Raw genomic sequence first — 25,207 nt, forward strand, 5'->3', positions numbered from 1 at the left:
GACCACTGAGCTACATCCCAGCCCATTTTTAATTTGTATTTTGAGACAGGGGTCCACTACGTTGCCCAGGCTGCCCTTGAACTTGCCATCCTCCCGCCTCTGAGTTGCTGGGATGACAGGCGTGTGCCACAGTGTCCAGCAGTGATCAGCTTTTCAAAGTTGAATTCTGAGCCCCATTTTCCATTCCCACTAGCATGCACGGGGATCCAGTGGCCACTAGGGTCCTGTTCTGGTTTTGAGCACCTGGCATTTTAAATCTGTCTGCAAGAATCCCAGGGCTGGGAGCCCTGAGAGATTGCCACATGGAGTTGTTAGAGCCTGGACTCCTGGGTTGGAGTCCTGGCTTTGCTGTCTAATTACAGTGTGACTTTGGGGGAAGTTACTTAACCTCTCTGGTCCTCAGTGTCCACAACTATAAAGTAGCAATGATGATATGGTTTCCCGTCACACAGGACGGTGATGGAGATTAAGTCAGCAATGAGTGGCAGCCTGGTACATGGACAGTCAGCGTCAGCTCACAGTGTTGTGAGGTTGCCGCTGCTGTCTGTTGGCACATGTGATTTCCCTGGCATCCCTGTGAGTAGCCATTAGTGCCCAGGGCACGCCCTGTGACCTGGGCAAGTGCTTTGCTGTCTCTGAGCCTTGGTTTCCTCACCTGCAAAGGGGCTCGCAGCCTCCCAGTCTCCAGTGAGTGACGTGGTGCCTGTGAATGTGACATCTGGCCTGGCACACAGAGAAGGGGCAGTGACCCACAAAGCCCAGCAGGCCACTACACTGTCCCCCCAGGAGCCCAAGGTCCCCAGGATTGGTGATCACCCCCTGTTCTGTGTCCTGTGCTGAGGGCTGGGTCAGCTAGAAAACTGGCCGCACCAGTGTGGGGTCCACCAGGTGACTCCTGTACTGCCCCACCCCACAGGAGGGCTGGTGGGGAGTGGGCTGTGCCCAAGGTGGTGCTGGGCCAAGAGAGACAGTCTCCCCTGTCCCCCGCAGGTCCTAGGGTGGCCACAGTCCCGGGCTGAGGGTGTGGGTTGAGACTCACCGTCTGTGGGTGCAGCAGGTGACTGATGGTCATTCTGGTGCCTGAGGGTCCAGAAGGACTCATTCCCGTGTGGTCTGCCCAGCAAGGAGTGGGGATTAGGGGACGTGGGGCAAGTGGGGGTGAGCCTGTGGCGGCGGCTCTGGAAGCTCAGCTTATCCCCCCTCCTCTACCCAGAGCCCCCCTCTGAGGCTTGCCGGCCACTCCCCAGCTCTGTCCACTGCAGGACTCCGAGACCTTACTGACTCGTGTGTGTGTGGGGGGTCCCAGCTGCCGTAGCGAGCGAAGCTCTGCCCTGAGTGGTGTGCAGGCAGAGCTCCCAACACTCACTTTGGGAGAAGGTGCAAACTGTTCTTGTTCTCAGAGAGCCCCAGTCCCAAGTGGCCAGGCCTGGCCTGCAGCAGGCCCCTGGGCAAGGTTTAGGGCATGGACGGATGGACTCACAGCCTGTTTGCTGTTGCCATCTGTGTCCCCATCTTGCCCACCTCAGTGGCACCCACAGGGCATCAGGGTCCTCTGGAGAACCTAGAAGACAGTGACGGCAGCAGACAGCTTCCTGGGCCCAGCTCTAGGCCCTGGGCTCAGAGGGTTGGGATCTGAGTTGCTCCTGCTGCCCAAGAGGGTCCCGGCATATCCCTCTGCAGTGGTGGCAGAGGGCCGGGAGCCCCGCCCCAGCCCACCCCACTGGACATACCCAGGATCTGCCTGTCGTGTGGCCCCCAGACTCCTGCCCACCCTTCAGAACCCATCCATATGATTGAAAGTTACTCAGCCGTAAAAGGAAGAAATCCCCTCAGCACTATGCAGACGTGACACTAAGGGATTCCAGACACAAGGGACATGCTTTATGATTCCACTGGCATAAAATGTCCAGAACAAGCAACTCCACTGTGATGGGAAGTGGACCAGCACTCACCGGAGGCTGGGAGGAAGGGGACAGGAAGTGGCTGCTAAGGGGTACAAGGTTTGGGGTGAAGGCAGTGTTCTGCAGGTAGATGTTGGTGATGGTCGCAAAACCGAATATCCCAACAGCGCTGAGTGTCGGGCAGACTTGAAGGTATGTGAATTGTATCTCAGTTAAACAGAACGTAGTGCCGGTCACGGTCGGTACACCCTGTAGTGCCAGCTACTCAGGAGGCTGAGGCAGGAGGACCTCTGGAGCCCAGGAGTTTGAGACCAGTCTGGGCAAGACCCCGTCTCCAAAAAAGAAAAAGAAGATCTGTGTTTTGCCAACAGGGCAGAATGGCAGCGCCGTCTTGGGTCACCAGGGTGGGTCTGACACTGCCACGGTAGCTGCTGCCTTACCTCTGGCTTCAGCAGTGTCACCCTGTGGGACAGCCAAGCTCCCGAGAAGCGCAGCGGGCTGTTCCTGCTCAGAGCCCAGGGCAGGGGACAGGTGGGGAGGAAGGGGCACGTGCTGTGGGGACCCACGCGGCTCTGAACCCACCTCCTGGCTCCCGCCCACAGCATCTCCAACAAGGAGCTCTCGGAGCTGATCGAACAGCTGCAGAAAAATGCCGACCAGGTGGAGAGGAACATCGTGGACACGGGGGCCAAGATGCAGAGCGTGAGTCCCCCACCCCCGTCTCGCCTCAGTCCATGGTTGTCACCGGGGTGATTCTGCCCCCCAGGGGGCCCATGGCCACATCAGGAGGCGTCTGTGGCTGCACAAGTGTGCATGGGCAGAGCTTCTGGCCTCTAGCTGGTGGGAGCTGGTGGAAATGCCAGTGGTGCCGAGGTCCGGAAGCCCTTCTCGGCATCAGTGTTGCCCTGAGTTCCTGCCTCTTCCTGGGCCCTGGGGGAAGCTTCCCTGATCCGGAGGACAGCCAGTCTCGGGAGCCAACCCTGGGTGCGGGTCCGGTCCTGATACCCACGGTGTGACCTTGAGCAAACGAGTCACCTTCCCTCCCCATGTGCCTGGCTGTCCCTGAAGGCTGAGTGATGGTCCCCCGTCTGTCTGGGTTGCTGGGGAGATTGGAGAAGATTCTGCCGGAGCAGAGCGATCCGCACCCTCCCCGGTAGCATCCTTCCCACTTGTACCTCTGTGGCCAGGACCCAGAGTGCAGCCTGTCTCCTCCTCAGCCAGAGGAGATGGGGAGATAGCCGGGCACAACACTTCCCCACCCTGTGCCTCCCCCTTGAAACACAGGGAGAACAACTCTCCTGAGGCCTGAGCAGCGCACTGTCTCTCATTGCTGCTCACTGTGTCTTACAGTCGCCTTTGAACTCTCGGTCAGCCCAGCTGGACACCGCTGAGCTTGGGCCCATTGGATGGCTGGAGAAACTGAGGAGCAGGGGCAACTGGTCAATGACCGAGTTGGTCCCAGAAGGGGCTGCCATATTTAGCGAGGGATAACACAGGAGGTCCATCCCATTTGAATCTCAGGACCCTAATGATTCCTTAACATGAGTAGGGCCCATGGACCGTTTGGGATATACTTATGCCACGGAGTTCTCTGTTGCGTGTCTGGGATCCGGGGTAACTGGGCAGCCTGTATGTCCCCTGGCTTCTTAGTCACCGGGAGACTGAGAGGAGGGCCCAGAGGAGTGGGACACTGAGGTAGGGAGGTCCTGAACCCACTGCTGTCCAGGCTCAGTGTGGCAGCCCCCCCCCATGCAGCCACCCCGGCAGCCCGGGTGTGCACCTGTCCACGGGTACAGGTGACGGGTACAGGTGACGGGTACAGGTGACGGGTACAGGTGAGCATGTCGGGTGGCCTGGGGCCTGCTGCGGCCCTTTCTTTCTGCCTGGGACCCTGCCCACTGGCCCTGCCCCTGCCCTGTGCCGGACAACCCACACACCTGTCCCCTCCCACGGCTCCCACTGAGCTCCTCTGTGACTATTAATTATTCTCCTCTCTCGGGACCCCCTGCACTGGTGTTTTTCCTTCCTAAATGAAGGAGACATATAGATAGATAGATATAGATATAGATATAGATATAGATAGATAGAGATATATAGTTGTAGTTGGACCTTTATTTTATTGATTTATTTATTTTTATGTGGTGCTGAGAATCAAGCCCAGCAGCTCGCTCGTGCTAGGTGAGCACTCTACTGCTGAGCCGCAGCCCTAGCCCCTGGTTTTTAATGTCGACTGAATACTGTGGAAAAAAGAAGGCTCCCTCTGAAGGCTACATGGGTCGGAGGGTCTCTTTCTTTTTTCTAAAAGATCTCATTATTTATTAACCTTATTAATTCTCCAGAATCTTCCGTCTTTCAGTCAGTGAGCTCCACATAATATAACTTAACCATCTGAAAGGTGCGGTTCAGTGGTGCTTAGGGTATCCACAGCTTGACATTTCCCCGTCCCTGGAGGAAACCCCACACCCCCTGGGCATGGGTCCCTCCTTCCTGCCCAGTCCCCAGAGCCACTAAGCAGCTCTGGGTCTCCATGAATTTTCTTAGTGTGGATATCTCAAACAAATAGGATCCTGCCCCAGGCCACCCTGTGTCTTGCCCAGATGTTCAAACAGGCAGAAAAGTTGGAGGAATTGTGCAGCAGACATCGACATCTCCACCACCAGATTTACCAGTGACGTCCACTCCTCTGACTTGTTCTCTGTCGTGTGTGTGTGTGTGTGTGTGTGTGTGTGTGTGAGTGATTAGATGTGTCAGTTCCTGTGACTGTTTTTAGGTACTGGGATCGCACTGAAGGACACTTTACCACTGAGTTATCTCCCTAGTCCCTTTCCTTTATTATTATTATTATTTTTTTTTATCTTGAGACAGGGCCTCAAGAAGTGGCTGAGGTTGTCTTGGAACTTGTCGTCCTCCTGCCTCAGCCTCCCGGGTTTCTGGGAGCACAGGCGAGGCCGCCGCACCTGGTTAGATACATTCCATTTAGGAGGTCACCTGGTAACTGTTTGCTTTGGTAGGCAGCCACGTGTCCGCTGCCCAGGCAGAACAGAGAACATGTTCCAGAAAGCTCCCGGTGGTTGTCCCGGTCCATGTCCCTCAGAGGTGACCCCTCTGCTGACCTCTTGCCATTGATCAGTTTGGCTGACTTTGAACTCTGGAATGTCCACACAGTGTCCCTGGCTCTTTCCTGACTCGCCTCAGCTGTGTGCTGACCCACCCCGTGAGCCAAGTCATCATTAATTGGCTTCCCCTCTCTGCACAGTCAGTCTCTGAAGCTGCAGGGGCCAGGAGGGCTCCGGGTCAGTGGCGAGGACCGAGGCGCGGAGAAGCCTGCTGCTTAGGTTTAATTCACTGGCCAGGCTGACCCCCCGGTGTGGGCGCTCAGCTCCCTGGTCTTTCCTCTTGGCCTCATCTCAGCCCCAGGAGCCCCCACTGCTCTGCCCCCTGCTGAGTGGCCAGGGCAGTGCCACCTGGACACCTTCTCTTCCCCGAGGAGAAGGCACGTCTCACTGTCCCGGGCGCCACATCACCTCTGTTCATTTCTTTACCTTTGGCCATTTCTTCCTTTCCTTCATAAAACGCTGCCATTTCAAACGTGCAACGGGATGGTTCTTAGTCCCTTTAGCAAGTGGCCCAACCCTGGCCAAGAATCTGTCCTGGAGTGTTTCCATCTTGCATTAAGGTGATCTTAGCGTTGCCATTGGTGCTGCCCCTGCCCCTGCCCCCGGCAGCCACCCATCGGCTCCCATCTGCCTGTCAGGGCCACCAGCAGAATCCCCCGTCCCAGAGGTCTGTCTGGCTTCTTCCACCTCACGTTCTGAGGTGCCTTCCGTTGTCCCCACTGAGCTGTGTGCCCCAGGCCACCTCGACTCTTCCCATTTGCTGTTGGTGGAACCCGGGGCCTCGTGTGCCAGCAAGCTCTGCCGCTGAGCCACATCCCAGGCCCACTCCACCTCTTCTGAAGACAGGGCTTCTCTACTCCCTCTGTAGAGACGGGCACCCAGCATCGGCCCTGTCCCCTCCCCTGCTGCACCTGGGGTCCCTTGGGGATTCATCCCAGAGGCCCCGTATCTCCGGTGCCACCAAAGAACTGGTGGGCGGGCTGCACTCCTGCTCTCTGACCCAACTCGGCTTGTTCCCAAGCAGGCCCTGAGCTCCCAGCCGACTGCAGTCCTCCTTCCTGCACGGGCCCCTGTTCTGCTGCCTCCCACCATCTCCACGGTGCTGCCAACCCGGCCACCCTCTGCTCCCACAGTGCCGCCCCAGACCACACCTCCATACCAACATCCTCTCCCTGCAGAGCCCCTGGAGGCTCTGTTTTGAAGCATAACTGGCCTTTGTCACCATGTCCTCCCTCGGGGCCATCCCCTGCTCTGTGTTCCACAGGTCCTGTGTACTCTGACCCCTGTCGGTCCCCCCACACACACCTCCCAGCCCAAGAGCTTCTCGCTGCACCTCAGCATGAGTTGCTCCCGCCTGGGGACCTCCGCGTGGGCTGTCTCTCTGCCCAGAACACACTTCCCTTCATCCTTCATCCTTGGTTTGCATCATGGCTGCAGAGGGGCCTCCCTGTTCACAGGGGCTGAAGTGGGCCTCCCTCCTTCCCTCACTGGCGCACGCTCTTCACAAGCACTGGCTTGTAGGGACTTGAAGTCACCATATGAGGTTCTGGTTGACGGGCGGGTCTTGCAAGTCATTCCCCAGACTGGCCCGTGAGCTCCAGGCAGGCAGGGCCCCACCTCCCCACAGCTGTGTCCCAGTGACCAGCACGTCTGTCATAGTAGGTGTTTAGGACGCATATGCCGCGTGGCCAGAGGAGAGGCGGGAAGGAGCTGGGGAGCCTCCTGCTGGTCCTGTTGCTCCTGCCACCTCCCATGGCCAGAGCGCCCACTCTGAGTCCCCATCCATTGTCCCCTTCTCTCACGACCCTCATAGGACTTGGCTCGGCTGCAGGAGGGTCAGCAGCCCGAGCATCGGGACGTGGCCCTGCAGAAGGTGTCAGACTCAGAGAAGCTACTGTACGTGCTGGAGGCGGACGCGGCCATTGCCAAGCACATGAAGCACCCCCAGGGGGACATGATTGCTGAGGAGTAGGTCCCCTCTCCTCCATCCCCGGGGAACCATTTGACATGGTGGGCCAGGCAGGCCTGCAGTCTGTCCACCCGAGGGAGTCCCAGATGGGGTCTGCAGAGCGCTAACTGGATGTTGGGCTTGGCCAGGTGCTTTATGTCACCCCCATGACAATCCTACCCTGCACTTGGGGAAACCGAGGCTCAGGGAGTCGGCCCCCTTGCTCTGGTCGGAGCCCCCTGAGTTCCCGTGCGGACTCAGCATTGGATGGTCCTTGTGGCCTGAAGCCCCGCCTCGTCCCAGGCTCTTCACCCACGCCCCAGCTCAGCGTGGGCGAGTGGCCCTGGGACCCTGCCCTGGCCCACAGCCTCTGTGCTTGTCCACCATGGCCGCTGCTGGACAGTGGGCTCCAGTGGTCCTGCCTGTTTCTCCAGGAACCTCCTGTGGCCCTGGGCATAGAGTAGGCCCCAGGAAATGTTGCTGGAGGAAGGAGGCTGAGGGGAAGTGGGTGGGGAGGGGGAGGAGGCTGCATCAGTGGCCTGGAACTCAAGGCCACTGTCACCCTGTCCTTCCAGGCTGTAGGCAAAAAGCCCACACTGGGGTCTGGGAGGGTCCCCCGCCCTGGACCTGGGCAGTGCTCATGCCAACGGGCCCCACTAACCTGGTGGCCTCTCCCTGGTCAGCATCCGTCAGCTGAAGGAGCGTGTGGCCAACCTCCGTGAGAAGCACAAGCAGATCTACAACCTGGCAGTGAAGGAGGTGGCCCCGGAGGTCAACTGGGCGGCGCTGGTGGAGGAGAAGCTGGTATGGCCTGGCGGGGCTGCGTGTGTGCTGGGAGAGCCCACCGTCCTTCCGGGGAGGGGGCTGGAGCCCCCATGTCTCCTGACGTTGTGCCCATGAGAAAAGTGAGAGGGGCAGTGCCAGCCTGGGTCCTGCGGCACAGGTGGTGGTGAGGCTCTGTCCCTGACCAGTGCACCTCGTTCCCCAAGCTGGGATCGCTGGGGCCCTGGCAGGCCACTGTGGGCAAGCGGGGGACGCTCAGATGCCTGGCCACCGTGTCCTCACCAGTCCGTCACTGCTGGGGCCCGGTTCATGGCTGCTGCCGGCACACATCTGGCTTGGGGTCTTGGGTCCTCCACCGTCGGTGGCGTGACCCTGGCCAGGTGCCCTCCCCTGGCTCAGCCTGGGTTCCCCATCTGTGAAATAGAAACCATGACCCGTGCGGGCCTCTGCGGCTGCTGCGACTGACAGGTCTAACTGTTGGCCGGCCGTCATCACAGCCTTGGCCTGCATCTCCGCCGGGTCCATGGCCACTCCCCAGCTGTCCTGTGAGGAAGGGAGCCTCATCCCCACCCAGGGCAGAGAGCCAAGGCCAACGGGGCGGCTGTGAGTCCCACTGGCCCACCCCCTCCTGCGCTGTCCCCCCCTGCCCACCAGGACAAGCTGAACGGCCAGAGCTTTGGGACGGACCTGCCGCTGGTGGACAGCCAGGTGGAGCAGCACAACATCTTCCACAATGAGGTCAAGGCCATCGGGCCCCACCTGGCCAAGGACGGGGACAAGGTGGGCCAGTGCTGGTGATGTGGGGGCCTGGGACGGGGCGGGCCTGCACCCCGCCCTCACCTGAACCCTCGGTTCCGCCCTCAGGAGCAGAACAGCGAGCTCCAGGCCAAGTACCAGAAGCTGCTGGTGAGAAGCTCTGGGGAAAGACTGTTGCTTCCCGGGGACGAGAAGCCTGGGGTGGATAGACCCAGGGGTACCGCCCATCCTCGGCAATGGGCTGCTCATTTATTAAGCACCTGCTGTATGCTGCACACCACACGGCATGTTTTCTGGACGAAGTCCTCCTCTTTCTCTTTTCAGAAGAAGTGTGCTCCTTGAGCTTGCTTGCATAAACACTTTCTTGCTGCAAACCTTTCACACCCCCAGGCTCTGAACAGGCGGCCTGGCCTAGCGGTCAGGAGCTGGCCTGCTGCACCCTTGCTTGTTGGAGCTGACCCCTTGAGGGAGTTGCTTAGCCGCTAGGAGCCCCCGTTTCCTCATCTGAAAATGGAGTTGCTGCATGACGCTGACGCACAGGGCTCCTGGAGGACTAAACTGGTTAAAGTCGAGGTGTCCTCAGCACAACCCTGGCATGCAGGGGCCCCTGTCACCTGTCAGCTGCAGTTCTTATTCTTCAAGGCAAAATGTGAGCCTGTCTCCCCTCCTGTCCTGCCCTGTCCTCTGCTCCCTAGCCATTAGTGGCTCCTTTTCTTCCAAGCCCTCTTCAAGGTGGCCAGAGTAGAACTTGTGACTGATGTTATGGAGTCCCAGGGGCATGGCAGTCTGCGGCTGTGATCCCTTTCTTACAGATGGATAAACAGAGGCTTCAGGACGCGGCCAGCCCTGTTCTCTAGAGCTGTGCCCGGCATGTGTAGATCTCAGTAAACACCTGTTGAGTGAATGGGGTTTGGAGAGTGGGTAGCTTGTTGGAGAGGTCCCTGCAGGAGAGGGGAGGGAGGCCAGCGGGGCCCGGCACTGTCCTCGTCCTCGCAGGCGGCCTCACAGGCTCGGCAGCAGCACCTGAGCTCCCTGCAGGACTACATGCAGCGCTGCACCAATGAGCTCTACTGGCTGGACCAGCAGGCCCGGGACCGCGTGCAGTACGACTGGAGCGACCGCAACCTCCACTACCCCAGCCGCCGGCGCCAGTATGAGGTGGGCACCAGGGCCCAGGGCAAGGGCCTGGGAGGGCACGGGGCTGCCGGCTGGGCACTGAGTCCTCTCCCCTACTCCACTGCAGAATTTCATCAACCGGAACTTGGAGGCCAAAGAAGAGAGGATTAACAAGCTTCACAGTGAGGGAGACCAGCTGCTGGCCGCCGAGCACCCCGGGAGGAACGCCATTGAGGTGGTGTGCCAGGCTGGGGACGCCCCCTCGGGGCGGATGCAGGGTGGCCTCTGCCCAGCAGCCCTGGGGGCGGAGGGCCTGACGGGGTCCCTGTTCCTGCTGTGTCTGACTCTGCCTCCTCTGTTACCTCAGTCCTTTATCACGTCCTGCCACCAGCCCTGGGCTTCAGAAGCCAATGTGTGACCTGCATTAGTTCCTGAGGCTTCCTTGCCAAATTACCTTCACCCCGGTAGCTTTAAACCACAGAGAAGCACATGCTCGCGGTTCTGAGGCCAACAGCTGGAGCCCAGTCCTGGGCTGGGCCGCTCACTCCATCCCGGCTTGCATCTTCCCGGGGCCTTCTCCCCTGCATGTCTGTCTTTGCTTCTTAGAAGGACACCCCGTTTGATTGAAAGGCCACCCCAATTCCTTAACTGATCCATCTGCAAAGACCCTGTTTCCAGATAAGGTCACCTTCTAGTTCACAGGTCCAGTTGTAGCTGGACAGGAGCCCGGGGGAGATACTCAGCCCCCTGAGATACATTATGAAAAATACTCCAGGGAACAGCTTTGGGGGTGCACAGCCCCCACCTGCCCTTGGGCCCAGACAACCTGGACACCTGCCTGTACATGGTGGCCCCACTTCTCCCCTCCCATCCCTGAGCAGGAGCTGGCTGCCCGGGCAGAGGTCAGGGGCCTCCCTCCCCGCATCCCTGGCCTGGTGCAGTCCCTGGTCAGCAGTGACCACCCTCCTTTCCCGGCAGGCGCACATGGAGGCTGTGCACGCAGACTGGAAGGAGTACCTGAACCTTCTCATCTGTGAGGAGAGCCACCTGAAGTTCATGGAGGACTACCACCAGGTACCCAGCCGACTCCGGGTGCCCTCCAGCCCCAGAGGCTCCGCGTGTGGGGCGCTCAGTACCTGCCTGGCTCACCAGGCCTCACGCGCTTCGCCCAGGGGCCTGGCAGGGTTTCTGAAGGAGTCGCCGTGTGGCCCAGGCTTGCTGGCCCTTGTCCGTCTTTCCAGGGAACAGGCAGGAGAGTGTGATTGGCAGGTCGCTGGGGCCCAGGAACGAGTGTGTGGGGTTTTAATTTTGGTGAAATATATAACATAGAACTGCTTGGGCCCCGCCCCCAGCACTTGAGATGAGTCTGGCATGTAGTCCAGGCTGGCCTCGAATCCTGGGCTCAAGGGATCCTCCTGCCTCAGCCTCCAGAGCAGCTGAACTCAGGCGCATGCCACTGCACCTGGCTCCTGTTAGCCATTTTAAATGTGCAATTCACTAAGCTCACGGACCTGAGCAGCTTTCTCTCTGTTTCCTAAATCTCGTCACGCAAACAGAGACTGACCCTGCAGCCGTCCCTCCCATCACCTCCCAGCCCAGGCAGCCTCTAATCTGTGTGCTCTCGGTAGACAACACTGTTCGTACCTCAGATGATGGAGCACGTGGACACACCACGTGTGTCCTTTGTCCTGACTCGTCTCCCTGTGCACCACGTTGCAGTGTGTCCCTGCTTCATTCCTTTCTGTGACCCAGCAGTGCCCACTGAACAGACGGACGGAACTGCTTCCCTGGCCATTTGTTGATGGACCCTTGTTTGTTTCCAGAGGAATTTGTTTTTCATTTTTGCACTAGGGATGGAACCCAGAGGTGCTCTACCACTGAGCTACATCCCCAGTCTTTTTTTTACTGTTTATCTTGAGACAAGGTCTCACTGAGTTGCTGAGGCTGGCCTCAAGCACGGGGTCCTCCTGCCTCAGCCTCCTGAGGAGCTGGATTATAGGTGTGCACTACGGCACCTGGTGGGAACATGTGATTGGGGGTCTGGAAGTTGACATGTGAACTCAGGTGACACTGTGTAACTCCTGGTTGAGTGTGTGAGCCGCAGTGTGAGTGTCACAGGAATCCCAAGTCCTGTTCGTGGCTGCAGCCCCGGAAAGAGCTGAGTCAGAGCAAGAGACTTCTGAGAACTAAGGGGAGGCATGCGTACATCAAGGCTGCGAGTGAGAGTCCAGGTACATGCTGCTGAGCAACAGAGGCGCAGCCTGAGGCGACTCGGGCATTGTGCCAACATCATAGAGCGTGCTTGCCCAAACTAAGCTGGCTACGATGTCACTAGGTGACACCTAGGGGACTGCCGTGGTACACCTTGCCCGTCTCTGGCCACAGCATGACTGTGGCATATGACTCTACGGTATTAAGTCAGGGTATTCTGTGCAGAGAGAGGAATGGAGGAGAGAACCCAGCCCTACAGCAGTCTCAGGGGAACTCACTGTCTCAGAGGCTGGTGGCCAGGGACCAGCTTCTTTCCTGAGTGGCCCCAAAAGGGTTCACTTCTGGGTTCAGGATGAGTGGGAGCTCCAGCTCAAAGCCACGTCTGGAGTCACGGGTGGCTTCCTGTCTGATGGGGCCTCCTGGTCCCCTGTAGTTCCGCAGAGACGTGCAGGACGCTCAGGAGCTGCTGCGCAAGGTGGACTCAGACCTGAACCAGAAATACAGCCCCGACTTTAAGGACCGCTACCAGATCGAGCTGCTGCTGCGGGAGCTGGACGTGAGTGGCAGCTGGGGCCTCGCCAGCCCAGCCAGGGTGACCCCTGCAGCCCGTCCCCAGCCCCGCCCACCAGCTCAAGGCCTTTGGTCTCACCCTGCGGCACGGCCCTCCGCAGGACCAGGAGAAGGCTCTGGACAAGTACGAGGATGTGGTGCGGGGGCTGCAGAAGCGAGGGCAGCAGGTGGTGCCCCTCAAGTACCGCCGGGAGACGCCGCTCAAGCCCATCCCTGTGGAGGCGCTCTGTGACTTTGAGGGTGACCAGGTGGGTGCCTGCAGGGAGGGACCCATGTCACTGAAAAGCCTTAGGGGAGCACAGCGGGACCCAGGGCTCGGACCACCTTTTCAGGAACCAGCTCCTGTCTGTCATGGGCGTCACCCTGCTGCCTGCCTCCCCTGTGTTGGAGACGCCCCCACGTGTCTGTCTCCCGGCACAGTCCCAGGGAAGCCCCACAGGACCCCGCTCTGAGTCACGTGCCCCCAAGCCAGTCACACGCCACACACCTACCTGGAAGGGGGGACACTCCCTGGACTGAGGGCCAAATGTCCTGGGGAGGGTCGGGGAGATGGGCTAAGATTCCCCGGGTCCAAGATTGGGGGGTCCAGGGGGCCAGCGGGTGACGGGGCTCCCAGGCCATGGACCAAGGCGGTTCCTCACATCCTGGTGGTCTGGCCTGCCCCCCCCTCAGGGCCCCATCTCACGGGGCTACAGCTACACCCTGCAGAAGAACAACGGGGAGAGCTGGGAGCTCACTGACGCTGCAGGGGACAAGCTGAGTGCCCCAGCTGTCTGCTTCATGATCCCCCCCACTGACCCCGAGGCGCTGGCTCTGGCTGACAGGTATGAGGGCAGAGGGACCAGCACGCACTGACCCTGGCCCTGGCCTTCACAGCCCTGGCATCCTACTCAGGATGAGGGAGGACTGACACCCCACCCGTACCCCCTTGGGGGCTCAAGGGGAAAAGGGCAGAGCTGTTGGTCTGGCAAGCATGTGCTCTCTTAGTGCCTCAGGGCCTTTGCATACCTGTGCCCTCTGCCTGTGGCACCTGCTTGTTGCCCAGCTGGCTCAGGCCCGCAGCTTAAGGACTTTGCCCTGGCCCCTGCCCCTCCTCTTGGCTCTCACACATCGTTTCCTGCCACATGCACCACATTTTACCAAGATGATCAGTCTCATTGGGCCTGTGCTCCTCGGGGCCAGTGTTTTGAGGGGCATGTTTAGCACCTGATGCAAAGAACTCTGCTGAATCAGAGACTGATTGCAGGAATGCCTTGATATATACATCCCATAAATATTGAACACCTACTGTGTACTGCTCCCTCAGAGGTGACATGTTGGTGGAGAAGACTAGTGAACCGATCACTTTAGGTCACAAGACCTGCAATGAAGGAGCAGGCGGGAGGAAGGGAGGGGAAGGAAGAAAACTGGGAGAGAGAGGAAGGAGGGTTTTCTGAACCCCTGAGTGTAAGGACCCGCGTCACCTCCAGCCTTGACCGCGTCCAGTGTGTGTGTGTTTAAAGCATTTTTAAAAACTTTTATTTATTCATATGTGGTGCAGAGGATCAAACCCAGGGCCTCACACGTGCTAGGCGAGCCCTCTACCACTGAGCCCCTGCCCCAGGCTCAGCCCCAGGCCCAGCCCCTCCACTTTGTCCTGTGGGGATGAACTCAGAACCTTGCATAGGCTAGGCAAGTACTCTGTCACTGAGCTACATGCTCAGCCCACTCCCCTTTTAAACTTAATTCAAGGCAATGTTTCCAAGTGTTACCAAGTTACCAAGGCTGGCCTTGAACTTGGGATCCTCCCCTTGCCTCTTTGCCTCTTGAGTAACTGAGGTGCAGGTGTGTGCCGCACCTGGCTCCCATCCCAGTTTTCACTTTTCAAAGCACTCTCTGAGCCACTTGGCTCCTCTGGGCTTTTGTCCAGCTAGAGACCAGGTCCTTGTGCAGAGGGGAGGTGGGCTGCCCAGGTCCAGCACATTCTTGCTCTCCCAGCCTGGACAGCCAGTACCGGAGTTTGCGGCAGAAGGCAGCGGGGAGCCGGCAGGCCCTCCAGCAGCGGCACGAGGTGCTGAAGACAGAGAACCTTGGAGGTGGGTAGCAGGGTTGCCTGCCAAGGGTAGGGCACCAGTAGGAGGGGCCACAGCGAGGGTCTGCGCCGTGCATGGGGTGGCAGGGGCCTGGCATTAGAAGGGTAGGGAGATTCAGCCAGCCCAGAGGTCTCAGCTGGCCTCTAGGGCCCTCCTGGGCCTCATGTCCCCACTGCCACCCCTGACTCTATATCCTCCTTCCACAGATGCCTCTGACCTGCAGGGGCGGCAGCTGTTGGCCAGCTTGGACAAGGTAGCCAGTGACCTGGACCGACAGGAGAAGGCCATCACCGGGATCCTGCGGCCACCACTGGAGCAGGGCCGGGCTGTGCAGGACAGTGCAGAGCGGGCCAAGGATCTCAAGGTACTGCTGGACTGGGACACCGGCTGGACTCATGCCCAAGGTTTTACCCCACGGAGTCTTGAGACATCTGTGGCAGGTGCTCCACTGGGATAGCCTGTCACTGCGATCACGTCCTGAGTCACTGGGGTGCGGGGCTTCTCCTGTAACCGCCCCAGGTCTGGATCAAGGACCAGGCTCCAAGGTGTTCAGCTGGTGCTCCCAGACACATCCCGGAAAACGGGACCTGCTTCAGTGTGGCCTGTCAACTGCCTGGGACTGTAGCCATCGTGATGATAGCCACCAGGGCTCATGTGGGTCTACGCTGGCGGGAGACCATGAGTGTGGTGGCACGGTGGACTGTGCGAGTTCAGAGCCAGATCACTAGCCACTTCCATGAGACATACTGAAGCCCCTGAGCCGCAGTCCCTAGAGTCAAATGGACTGGTTCCCACTTGAGGCTACTGGAAGGACAGAGGGTGATGTAGGCACCCATCCATGGGTCACTGCAGGCCCCACCCCTCGGTCACTGCATCCTTTCATGTACTTTCCTAAGTCTCCATGGTGGGACCATCACCCTGGTTTTACAGGGGAAGTGGGCTCAGAGGGTGGCCACTGAGGTGGCCTCATGGCGAGTTAGGGCCAAGGGGATGCCTGGTACAGGGGTGAGGAGTGGAAGGGCCACACCCCTTCCTGAGCTCCTGGTAGTCTGGTGCCCGCTCCTGTGAATGGGAGAAGACCTACCTACTCCGAAGGGTTGCCCCCAGGACCCCTTCGCTCATCTGGGTGCTTAGAGCAGTAGGTCCTGGGGGACTCCCTCCTCACTGTGACACCATCATCAGTCACGGTCCTCCTGCGTCAGGGCTCCTGGAGATGCTCACTAAACACGCAGAACCTGGGCTGCCCAGACCTGGTCAGGCTTGGTGGTGTGGGCTGGACCTCGTAGCCGTCTCTGCTGGCCCTGGAGCGTGGGGCCTTGTGCCCACCCTGAGCTCATCCCTGGGGGAAGAGGGCTGCCAGGCTGTGGCTGACCCGGGTCTCGTCCTCACAGAACATCACCAACGAGCTGCTGCAGATCGAGCCTGAGAAGGCGCAGAGCACAGCCGAGTGTGCAGCCTTCGTGGAGGCCCTCCCGGGCAGCGGCACTGCACCCCTGCTGAAAGCCCGGGTGGAGGACACCAACAAGAAATACGAGCGCCTTGTGCAGCTACTGGACTTGGCCCAGGAGAAGTGGGTGGCAGATGGTCAGTGGGGAGGCTGGGGTGGGGTTAAGGAGCCACCCACCCACTCCTGACCTGTGTCCTCAGAGTTGATGTGGCCAATCGCCTGGAGAGGAGCCTGCAGCAGGGCCGAGAGCTGCTAGCCAAGCATGAGAACCGGCTGGCCCAGGATGACACCGTGCCCGAGAGTGGCTGCGTCCTGGACAGCAAGAGGCAGGAGCTGGAAGTGAGTTTTTGGCCCAAGTCTTGGGAACCTTTCTCTGAGCTGGCTGAAGGCCTCGGGCACATCTTTCCTGCCCACTTTGTCCTGCCCAGACAAGGACACTGAGGCCAGAGAGGCCCAGCAGCCAGTCCCTGCAGGTTTGGAAAGCCTTTGGTGTGCCAAATAGGGAGTCAGAGGGAGGCCACAGCCCTGATCCCAGCCGCTCCTCACCATTTCACTGGGCCTGCCTGAGCACTGGGGTCCTGAGCCAGGGGCCAGGGACAGCCTTCATTTATTCTGCACCACAGGACTGGCCTCAGCCAAGGAAACAGGCCTGGTGAAGGCCCGTGGCTGAAGGGCTGCAAGCCGACCCTCATGTGGGCATGAGCTGCCCAGTGAAGTGAAATTTTCCAGCTTTTGTAACACAAAGGCACTCTGAGGAGGTGACTCAGGTGGAGCAAGCCTAGAGGGAAGGCTCCTTCTGCTCCTAGGCATGACTCCACCCCCAGAGCTGGTGCTCCAGGCGGGTCTCGGGCCACAGGGCTTCGTCTCCTCCATACTGCAGGCCATGGCCTCGGAGCTACAGGCCCAGAAGTCCCTCCTGGGAGAGGTGGAGCGGAACCTGCAGGAGGCCAAACAGTGTTCCAGCTCGCTGGCCAGCCGCTTCCAGGAGCACTGCCCTGACCTGGAGCGCCAGGAGGCCGAGGCGCACAAGCTCAGCCAGCGCTTTGACAACCTGCGGCAGCAGGTGGAGCACAGGTGAGGGCAGCGCAGGGAGGGCAGTGCAGGGGGCTGACCAGGGCAGGCTCCGTGATGCCCCAAGGGCGTGTCTAGTAAGAAAGTGACTGACGCAGCGGCCATCTCCCGAGGCACCTGCACGGTGAGGCAGGAGGGATGAGGGTGACGGCGCCCAGTCATGCTGCCGTCACCAGTCCTCCTGGCCGGCACCCTGCCAGCCTTACAGGCCGCAGCCTTGCCTTGTCCCTTCTCTTCTGTGCACTTGTGTAGAAACGATTCCTCCCCTGATTAAGGGCGCACCAGCCTTCACCAATGAAGGCATCTGGGCTGGATTTTTTTTTAAATATATTTTTTAATGGACACAATATCTTTATTTTTATTTGTTAATGTGGTGCTGAGGATCCAACTCAGGGCCTCAAACATGTGAGCAAGTGCTCTACCACTGAGCCCCAGCCCTGGGCCTCATTTTTTTTTTTTTGGAGTGTGTGTGTGTGTGTGTGTGTGTGTGAGGTTTTTGTGTACAAATTCAACCTTTATTAGTCTGTATGACCCATGTGCTTCACCCACTCCTGGAGTGACATCGGTGGCTCACACTTCCAGGACCCAGTGTCTTAGCGGCACTCACTGGCACTCCTCCAGCTGTCTCTAGCTGGCCTCTCCATCAGCAGGGTCGACCGGGACCTCTGCTGGCTCCTGGCGCAGAATGCCTCCTTCTGCTGTGTCTGTGTCTGTGTCTTCCCTCTCCCTCTTTCTAATCGGACGGCCGAAGCCGAATGACTGATCAATCACCTTGGAAAACTAGCTTTTTGATTCCAGTTATTCCTGTTTCTCGCCTTCCTTCCAACCATCACCTTGAGGTTCTTTTGCTCTTCTTTTTCTCCAGCTGAGACAGACTGTAGCTTTCAGACAGCTTTTTCTTTCCTTCTTTTTTTTTAAATATATATATATATTTTTGTTGTTGTTGATGGACCTTTATTTATTTGTATGTTATGCTGAGATTCGAACCCAGTGCCTTATAGATGCTAGGCAAGCACTCTACCACTGAGCCACAGCCCTGGCCCTCAGATAGCTTTTCCTAATAAAGGCCTTTAGTGCTATACAATTCCTTCCAAGCCCTGCTTTTGCTCTACCTTGAAGGTTTGAAGTTACTATTTTTGGTGACTTGGTATGACTTCCTGCCTCCCTGTGGTTGCTCCTGGATTGTGGCTTGTTCAGGTCCCATAGTACCCTGGGCACCTCTGCCTGCCAGTACGCAGCCCTCCACCCCGTAATCACTCTCTTTCTGGTGAACATTTAGGGTTTGTCCAATTATATTACATTTGTTTTTCTCCTCTCCTTTAAAAACGTGAAGCGTCCTGAGGCCTCTGCCTGCTGTGTGGAGGCCTGACCCGCTTTGCCCCACAGGGCCCAGAGCCTGCAGGGTGCCAAGGCCGCCTATGAGGAGTATCACCATGGCTACGACCGTGTGCTCCAGTTCTTGTCCAGCAGCCCCAGTTATGAGCCCCAGGAGACAGACAGCCTCAGCCAGATGGAGACCAAGCTCAAGAACCAGAAGGCAAGACAGTGGCATCTGCTTCTTTGGTCACATGGAAGCTAGGAGGGTCAAAAGTCAGGAGGCCCGTCAGTGGAGGGAACCAAGCCTTTGGGGAACAGAGTAGGGCACAGGCCTGGCTGACCTCCCCCTCTTGGACCTCAGATGAGCAGCTGTGTGCCTCATTCCTCTCTCCCCCTCTGCCCAGCACAGAGAAGGGAGGCTTGGCCTCAAGGTGAATGGCTACAGAAACACCAAAGGAGCCCTCCTGGGGAAAACCCCAGTCCCCAAGTTCTACTGCTTGCCTCCTCAATGCCCCAGGCAGTGTGCTGGGTTAGGGAACCCTGTGGCTGAGGTTCAGACCCTGGCTCTACCTGATAGGCCGCTTGCCCTCAAGTTACTGAACTTCACAGTGCCTCAGTTCTCTCACATGGGAGCCGGAGATCATGATGCTTAGTCACGGGGTCATTTGAAAATTAAATGAGTTAATCTAAGGACGATGTCAGAGCAGTGCCTGGCATTTCAAAGCACTCAATCAAAATGTGTTTCCTGGCAAAAGATAGTTATCTTATTGGCCCTTCCTCACAGGGGCTCAGAACTGGCTTTTGTCACAGGCAGATGCAGATGAGGAAGCTTTATGTTATGTGCTGTGCTAGAGAAGAACCTCAGGTTCTAAGGACGGACTCCAGCCCCTTTACCAACAGGGTTTGTTCTAGTTTTGGTAATTAAGATCTCTTGTTTTACAGAACCTGCTAGGTGAAATAGCAAGTAGGGAAGAGGAAGTAAAGAAGGTCTACGCCAATTCCCAGCAGTACCAGCAAGCTGTGAAGGTGAGCCATGAAGCTTCTGCCAAGCAGACACTAGGATGCCTCCCTCCACCCCCTACACCAGACAGGCGTACAGGCCCTGCTAGGAACTGGTCACCGTCAGGCACTGAACAGCCATGCAAGCTGCAGAGGCTTCTGGAAAACATTATGGTACCAGGTGCCAAATGTCATAAAAGGGTGTATGCTCTTGGAAGCAGTAAACAACTCTTTGGGGGGATTTATGCTAAAGGAAAAGCCCACTGACTCAGGAGGCCAGCCTAAGCAACTCTGTGAGACCCTTTCTCAAAAAAAAGAAAAAAAAGTTGGGGATGTGGCTCAGTGGTTAAGCGTACCTGGTACCCCCAAAAAAAAAAAAAAAAAAAAAAAAAAGGGAAAAGCAAAATTGTGTAATAGCATGATTTACAAATGGCCTAAGTGTCCAATAGAGAGAAACAGCGGGGTGGATCACCACACATCCACTTGATGGTAATGAACTTATCAGCTGGTGAAGACAGGAGAGGAAGCTTATGGTCCAGTGTGCACTGAAGCAGAGTGTCAAATCTCCCTGCTGAAGGACTGGAAGGTCACTTGGTTTGCCTCTGTGAGGATGGAGAGGAGTGGGGCTTTTCCCCACATGTTGGGCAGTGCAGCTGTGTCCTGCTCCTGTGTGGATGAGTCTCAGGGCCCCTGGAGGCCAGTAGCTGCAGCTGATCCCACAGGAGAGGCCTGTGCAGGCTCGGAACCAGCACCCCTTCTCCACCCACTGAGGGCAGATCTAGGTCCACTGGAAGGGGTACACAAACATTTCAGTCTCTTCTTAGTGACTTTCCCTGTTCTCTCACCCAGGACTACGAGCTAGAAGCAGAGAAACTCAGGTCGCTTCTTGACTTGGAGAATGGAAGTAACGGCCACGTGAGCAAGAGAGCCAGGCTGCAGTCTCCCGCTGCCAAAGTAAAGGAGGAGGTGAGCTCAGGCACCGGCCTGTCTGGGACTGAGGGGAAGGTGGCAGTGCAGCCCCAGGCTGCTGCTCGCAGGCCTCAGTGATGCACGCACAGCAGGGGAGCCAGCAGTTTGGGGGCAGTGACATCGATATGCCTAGAGGACAGCTTGGTCGGAGCTGGCCCCATGACTCTGGGAAGTTCCCACCTGCTCCCCCAGGGAGGGCTAGTACCATTAGTCCCAGGCACCTTCTGAGAAGAGTAAGGCTCAGGGAGGTGAAGAGACTTGCTCAAAGTCCAGGAGTCAGGCTGAAACCTGGATTGTGTGACACAAGTCCGCCTTTCTCTCCAATGATGAGACTATAGAATAGCTGCAGGTAGGATGGGGCAAGAAGCGCCCCTCTGCCCGCATCTGCCAGACTTTTCAAAGACTGTGTCCAAGCCCTCTGGCTCTCACTCACCTACTGCTGGCTCCTGTTTGCCGACTGCTCTCCTGAACTTCTCTGTAGGAAGCTGCTCTTGCTGCCAAGTTCACAGAAGTCCAGGCCATCAACAGGCAGAGGCTGCAGAATCTGGAGTTTGCACTGAATCTCCTGAGACAGGTAATCGATCTTAGTAAGAAACCCTGCTTAAAACTATTCTACCAGCTGAAAAACGAAAGCTTCCTCCTGCCCCAGACAGCCTAGGAATGAGGGAATGTCTCTTGCTAACAATTCTGGGCAGTACCCTGGCTGAATGTCAGTTCCACTGACATTGAATTCAATAAATGTTTGCTAAGGAACCACTAAAAAGTTATTTTTAGAAGACCATAATACTTATGACAGCACTGTTTATCATAGCAAGAAACTGGAATCGACTCCAAGTCGTCAGCAGTGGGCTGGTTAAATCCCATTCACACGGCAGAGGGCTGGGCTGCTGCAAGGAAGGGAGTTGCATGCTCTAGGTCAGAGTGGGATCCTTCTGACTGTGCCATAAACAGCAGAGTACAGAATGGGAGATGAGGCGGACATTTGTGCAGAAAAAGTAAACGTGTTTAGTGGGGCACACCAAAATGCACAGGCTGAAGGAAGCACAGAAAACGCCTTCGAGGACTGACATCCCCTGGGGACAGACGACAGAAGGTTTCACTTCAGACTCCTCTGCCGTTGTAAAATATTTTGCCTCATTTCGTTTTATAAAGCCAATCTAGTTTTTTTTGACCACTTTAAAAACTAGTCCAAGAACTCTAATGGAATCCTGGGGATCACAGGACAGTCTGACCTGTTCCAAGGTAAGCAGATCTGTTCTGGCTTTAATCACATATTGTCTTGTCTGTCACAGCAGCCAGACACAGAAGTGACCCGTGAGACCCTGCAAGGGAACACTCCGGGCTCCAGTGTGGAGGAGACATGGAAGATCAAGAAGGAACTGGACGAGGAGGCTGAGCGACGGCAGCAGCTGGAGAATGAGGTCAAGAGCACCCAGGAGGAAATCCGGACCCTGCGGAATCAGGGGCCTCAGGAGTCGCTGGTGAGGAAGGAGGTGCTGAAGAAAGTGCCAGACCCCGCGCTGGAGGAGAGCTTCCAGCAGATGCAGCGGACCCTGGCGGAAGAGCAGCACAAGAACCAGCTGCTGCAGGAGGAGCTGGAGGCGCTGCAGCTACGGTTGCGCGCCCTGGAGCAGGAGACCAGAGATGGGGGGCAGGAGTATGTGGTCAAAGAGGTCCTGCGCATCGAGCCCGATAGAGCCCAGGCAGACGAGGTCCTGCAGCTGCGGGAGGAGCTGGAGACACTGAGACGGCAGAAGGGTGCCCGGGAAGCAGAGGTGCTTCTCCTACAGCAGCGTGTGGCAGCCCTGGCCACTGAAAAAAGTCGGGTACAGGAGAAGGTCACAGAGAAGGAGGTGGTGAAGCTGCAGAATGACCCCCAGCTGGAGGCGGAGTACCAGCAGCTGCAGGAGGAGCACCAGCGGGAGGGCAAGCTCAGGGAGAAGCAGGAGGAGGAGCTGAGCTTCCTACAGGCCAAGCTCAGGAGGCTGGAGAAGGAGAGGGCCATGGCTGAGGGCAAGATAACAGTCAAGGAGGTGCTCAAGGTGGAGAAGGATGCAGCTGCAGAGAGGGAGGTCAATGACCTCACCCACCAGTATGAGGATGAGGCCACCAAGGCCCGAGCCAGCCAGCGGGAGAAAACGGAGCTGCTTCGAAAGATATGGGCTTTGGAGGAGGAGAATGCCAAAGTGGTGGTACAGGAGAAAGTCCGTGAGATCGTGCGGCCAGACCCCAAGGCAGAGAGCGAAGTGGCCAACCTCCGCCTGGAGCTGGTAGAGCAGGAGCGGAAGTACAGGGCTGCAGAGGAGCAGCTCAAGAGCTACCAGGGTGAGCTGGAGGCTCTCCGAAGGCGGGGCCCGCAGGTGGAAGTCAAAGAGGTGACTAAAGAAGTCATTAAGTACACCACTGATCCAGAGACAGAGAAGGAGCTGCAGCGACTCAGGGAGGAGATCGTGGACAAGACCAGGCTGATTGAGAGGTGTGACCTAGAAATCTACCAGCTGAAGCAGGAGATCCAGTCCCTGAAGGACACAAAGCCGCAGGTCCAGACCAGAGAGGTGGTCCAGGAGATCCTTCAGTTTGAGGAAGACCCCCAAACCAGAAAGGAGGTGGAATCTCTGCGGGCAAAGCTATCAGAAGAGCAGAAGAAGCAGGTGGACCTGGAAGGGGAGCGAGTGTTACAAGAAGAGAAAATCAGGGGCAAGGAGGAGGAACTTGCCCAGGGGAGGGAGAGGGTGGTGCGACAGGAGGTGGTACAGTACGAGGAGGAGCCAGGCCTGCGGGCGGAGGTGAGCGCCTTCACTGACAGCATTGATGCTGAGCTGCGCCAGATCGACAAGCTGCGCGCTGAGCTGCGGAGGCTGCAGCGGCGGCGTGGGGAGCTAGAGAGGCAGCTGGAAGAGCTGGAGCGTGAGCGGCAGGCGCGCAGGGCAGCCGAGCAGGAGGTGCAGCGCCTGCAGCAGCGGCTGGCTGCGCTGGAGCAGGAGGAGGCCAAGGCTGGTGAGAAGGTGACCCGCACACAGAAGGTGGTGCTGCAGCAGGACCCTCAGCAGGCCAGGGAGCACGCCCTGCTCCAAGCCCAGCTGGAGGAAGAGCGGCACCGGAGACAGCTGCTGGAGGGCGAGCTAGAGCCCCTGCGTAGAAAGTTGGCTGCCCTTGAGAAGGTGGAGGTCAAAGAGAAGGTCGTCTTCTCTGAGAGTGTCCAGGTGGAGAAGGGCAACACCGAACAGGAGATCCAGAAGCTCAAGAGGAGCCTGGAAGAGGAGAGCAGGAGCAAGAGGGAGCTGGACGCCGAGGTGGCTCAGCTGGAAGCCAAGCTGTCAGAGCTGGAATTCCACAACTCTAAGTCATCCAAGGAGCTGGACTTCCTAAGGGAAGAGAACCACAAACTTCAGCTAGAGCGACAAAACCTGCAGCTGGAGACCCGAAGGCTCCAATCAGAAATTGAAATGGCAGCAGCAGAAACACGAGACCTGCGGAACACGACCATGGTGGACTCTAGGACCAACCTCGACTCCAGACTGTGGTCCTTGGAGAGAGAACTGGATGATCTCAAGAGGCTGTCCAAGGACAAAGATCTTGAGATTGATGAGCTGCAGAGGCGCCTGGGGTCGGTGTCCATCAAGAGGGAGCAGAGGGAAAATCACCTGCGGCGCTCCATCGTGGTGATTGACCCCGACACAGGCCGTGAGCTGTCCCCTGAGGAGGCCCACAGGGCTGGGCTCATCGACTGGAACATGTTTGTGAAACTCAGAAGCCAGGAGTGCGACTGGGAGGAGATATCGGTAAAGGGTCCCAATGGGGAGTCCTCAGTGATACACGATAGGAAGTCTGGCAAGAAGTTTTCTATTGAGGAAGCCCTGCAGAGCGGCAGGCTGACCCCTGCTCAGTATGATCGCTATGTCAACAAGGATATGTCCATTCAGGAGCTGGCGGTCCTGGTGTCTGGGCAGAAGTAGGCTCAGCCCTTTCGCCCATCTCTTCTTGGGAGGTGGAAAGCTGGCTTGCTCCTCCTCAGCAGCCTCCCAGGTAGCTCATCCCTGGTCCTGTGCAGGCTCCTAATCCGTGCTGAGCCCTCTCAGAATGCAGTTCGTGTGTGAGCAGAACCGGCACTGGCTCAAGCCAGGCAGCTCCTGTCTCAGCCATCATTCAACCTGGGTGAGCAACCTGCTCCAGCCTCCGATGATCTGACACCTACATGCCCTTCTTTTTTTTTTTTTTTTTTCCTTTCCCCATATACTCCCATCAACAGACTCCTCTTATGATGGCTGGAAACAGTCTGAAAACTACTACAGCACAGCGCAACCACAACAGACACGCTCACTCAGGGCAGCGTGGGCCTTGGCACACCGGCCAGCAAAATCTAGGCAGAGGCCTCCTTCCACCCACTCCATTTACTAAAGGACAGGGCTGCCAGGCTGCCCATGGGCACACCCTCCAGCTTTCTAACTGGGAACCAACTTTGTGAGTAAGGCCTCCCCGGTGGTAACTCTGCCCACAAGACAGGCTCTATGCCAGAAAGGCATAAGGAACCACAGGGCCTGTCAGCCACGCTGTACAAGGAGGACTTTCTATCAGGGACATGGCTCTGCAATCGGAAGATCTTAAGGATGGCTGGTGTTGCTGATAGCCTGTTTCATTGCCTTGCGAGTCTTGTTTATTATCTCACTGGTATATAGGTATAGAAAACTGCTGATCATTCACCAAATTTCTCATTTTCTGTATCTCATGTGTTATGTAAGAAGATGGCAAATAAGAGGGAACTTTATTTATAGCATGAAAATAAAAACTGGTGGCTTGATTCTAATGTCATAGCGAGCGTGTTTTTCTGCCCTTGCATGTGGAAGCTTCCTTTGCTTACTTCCTCCCTTTCAACCTTCAGACAAAATGGGTATCATGTATATACCAGGTTCTCCAGAAGGAAGAACTACTAG

At 57.5% G+C, this 25,207-nt stretch overlaps 1 protein-coding gene across 1 annotated transcript in view; it reads left to right on the plus strand.

Annotated features, from left to right (window-relative positions):
• The window catches only part of Ppl (periplakin), a 39,290-nt gene extending 14,228 nt beyond the window's left edge, over nucleotides 1-25,062 (plus strand). The window contains exons 2-22 of the mRNA XM_076840602.1: nucleotides 2,504-2,603; nucleotides 6,831-6,985; nucleotides 7,649-7,769; nucleotides 8,403-8,528; nucleotides 8,613-8,654; nucleotides 9,501-9,662; nucleotides 9,748-9,855; nucleotides 10,599-10,694; nucleotides 12,265-12,387; nucleotides 12,503-12,649; nucleotides 13,074-13,225; nucleotides 14,379-14,476; nucleotides 14,680-14,837; nucleotides 15,865-16,043; nucleotides 16,121-16,259; nucleotides 16,801-16,994; nucleotides 18,378-18,528; nucleotides 19,251-19,334; nucleotides 20,157-20,273; nucleotides 20,758-20,850; nucleotides 21,569-25,062. Coding sequence (XP_076696717.1) covers nucleotides 2,504-2,603; nucleotides 6,831-6,985; nucleotides 7,649-7,769; nucleotides 8,403-8,528; nucleotides 8,613-8,654; nucleotides 9,501-9,662; nucleotides 9,748-9,855; nucleotides 10,599-10,694; nucleotides 12,265-12,387; nucleotides 12,503-12,649; nucleotides 13,074-13,225; nucleotides 14,379-14,476; nucleotides 14,680-14,837; nucleotides 15,865-16,043; nucleotides 16,121-16,259; nucleotides 16,801-16,994; nucleotides 18,378-18,528; nucleotides 19,251-19,334; nucleotides 20,157-20,273; nucleotides 20,758-20,850; nucleotides 21,569-24,232 — 5,209 coding nt within the window. The 3' untranslated portion in view covers nucleotides 24,233-25,062. The remainder of the gene's footprint in view (nucleotides 1-2,503; nucleotides 2,604-6,830; nucleotides 6,986-7,648; nucleotides 7,770-8,402; nucleotides 8,529-8,612; nucleotides 8,655-9,500; nucleotides 9,663-9,747; nucleotides 9,856-10,598; nucleotides 10,695-12,264; nucleotides 12,388-12,502; nucleotides 12,650-13,073; nucleotides 13,226-14,378; nucleotides 14,477-14,679; nucleotides 14,838-15,864; nucleotides 16,044-16,120; nucleotides 16,260-16,800; nucleotides 16,995-18,377; nucleotides 18,529-19,250; nucleotides 19,335-20,156; nucleotides 20,274-20,757; nucleotides 20,851-21,568) is intronic.
• The last annotated feature ends 145 nt before the right edge of the window (nucleotides 25,063-25,207 follow it).

This window comes from Callospermophilus lateralis, chromosome 19, assembly GCF_048772815.1.
Source record: "Callospermophilus lateralis isolate mCalLat2 chromosome 19, mCalLat2.hap1, whole genome shotgun sequence".
NCBI lineage: Eukaryota > Metazoa > Chordata > Mammalia > Rodentia > Sciuridae > Callospermophilus > Callospermophilus lateralis.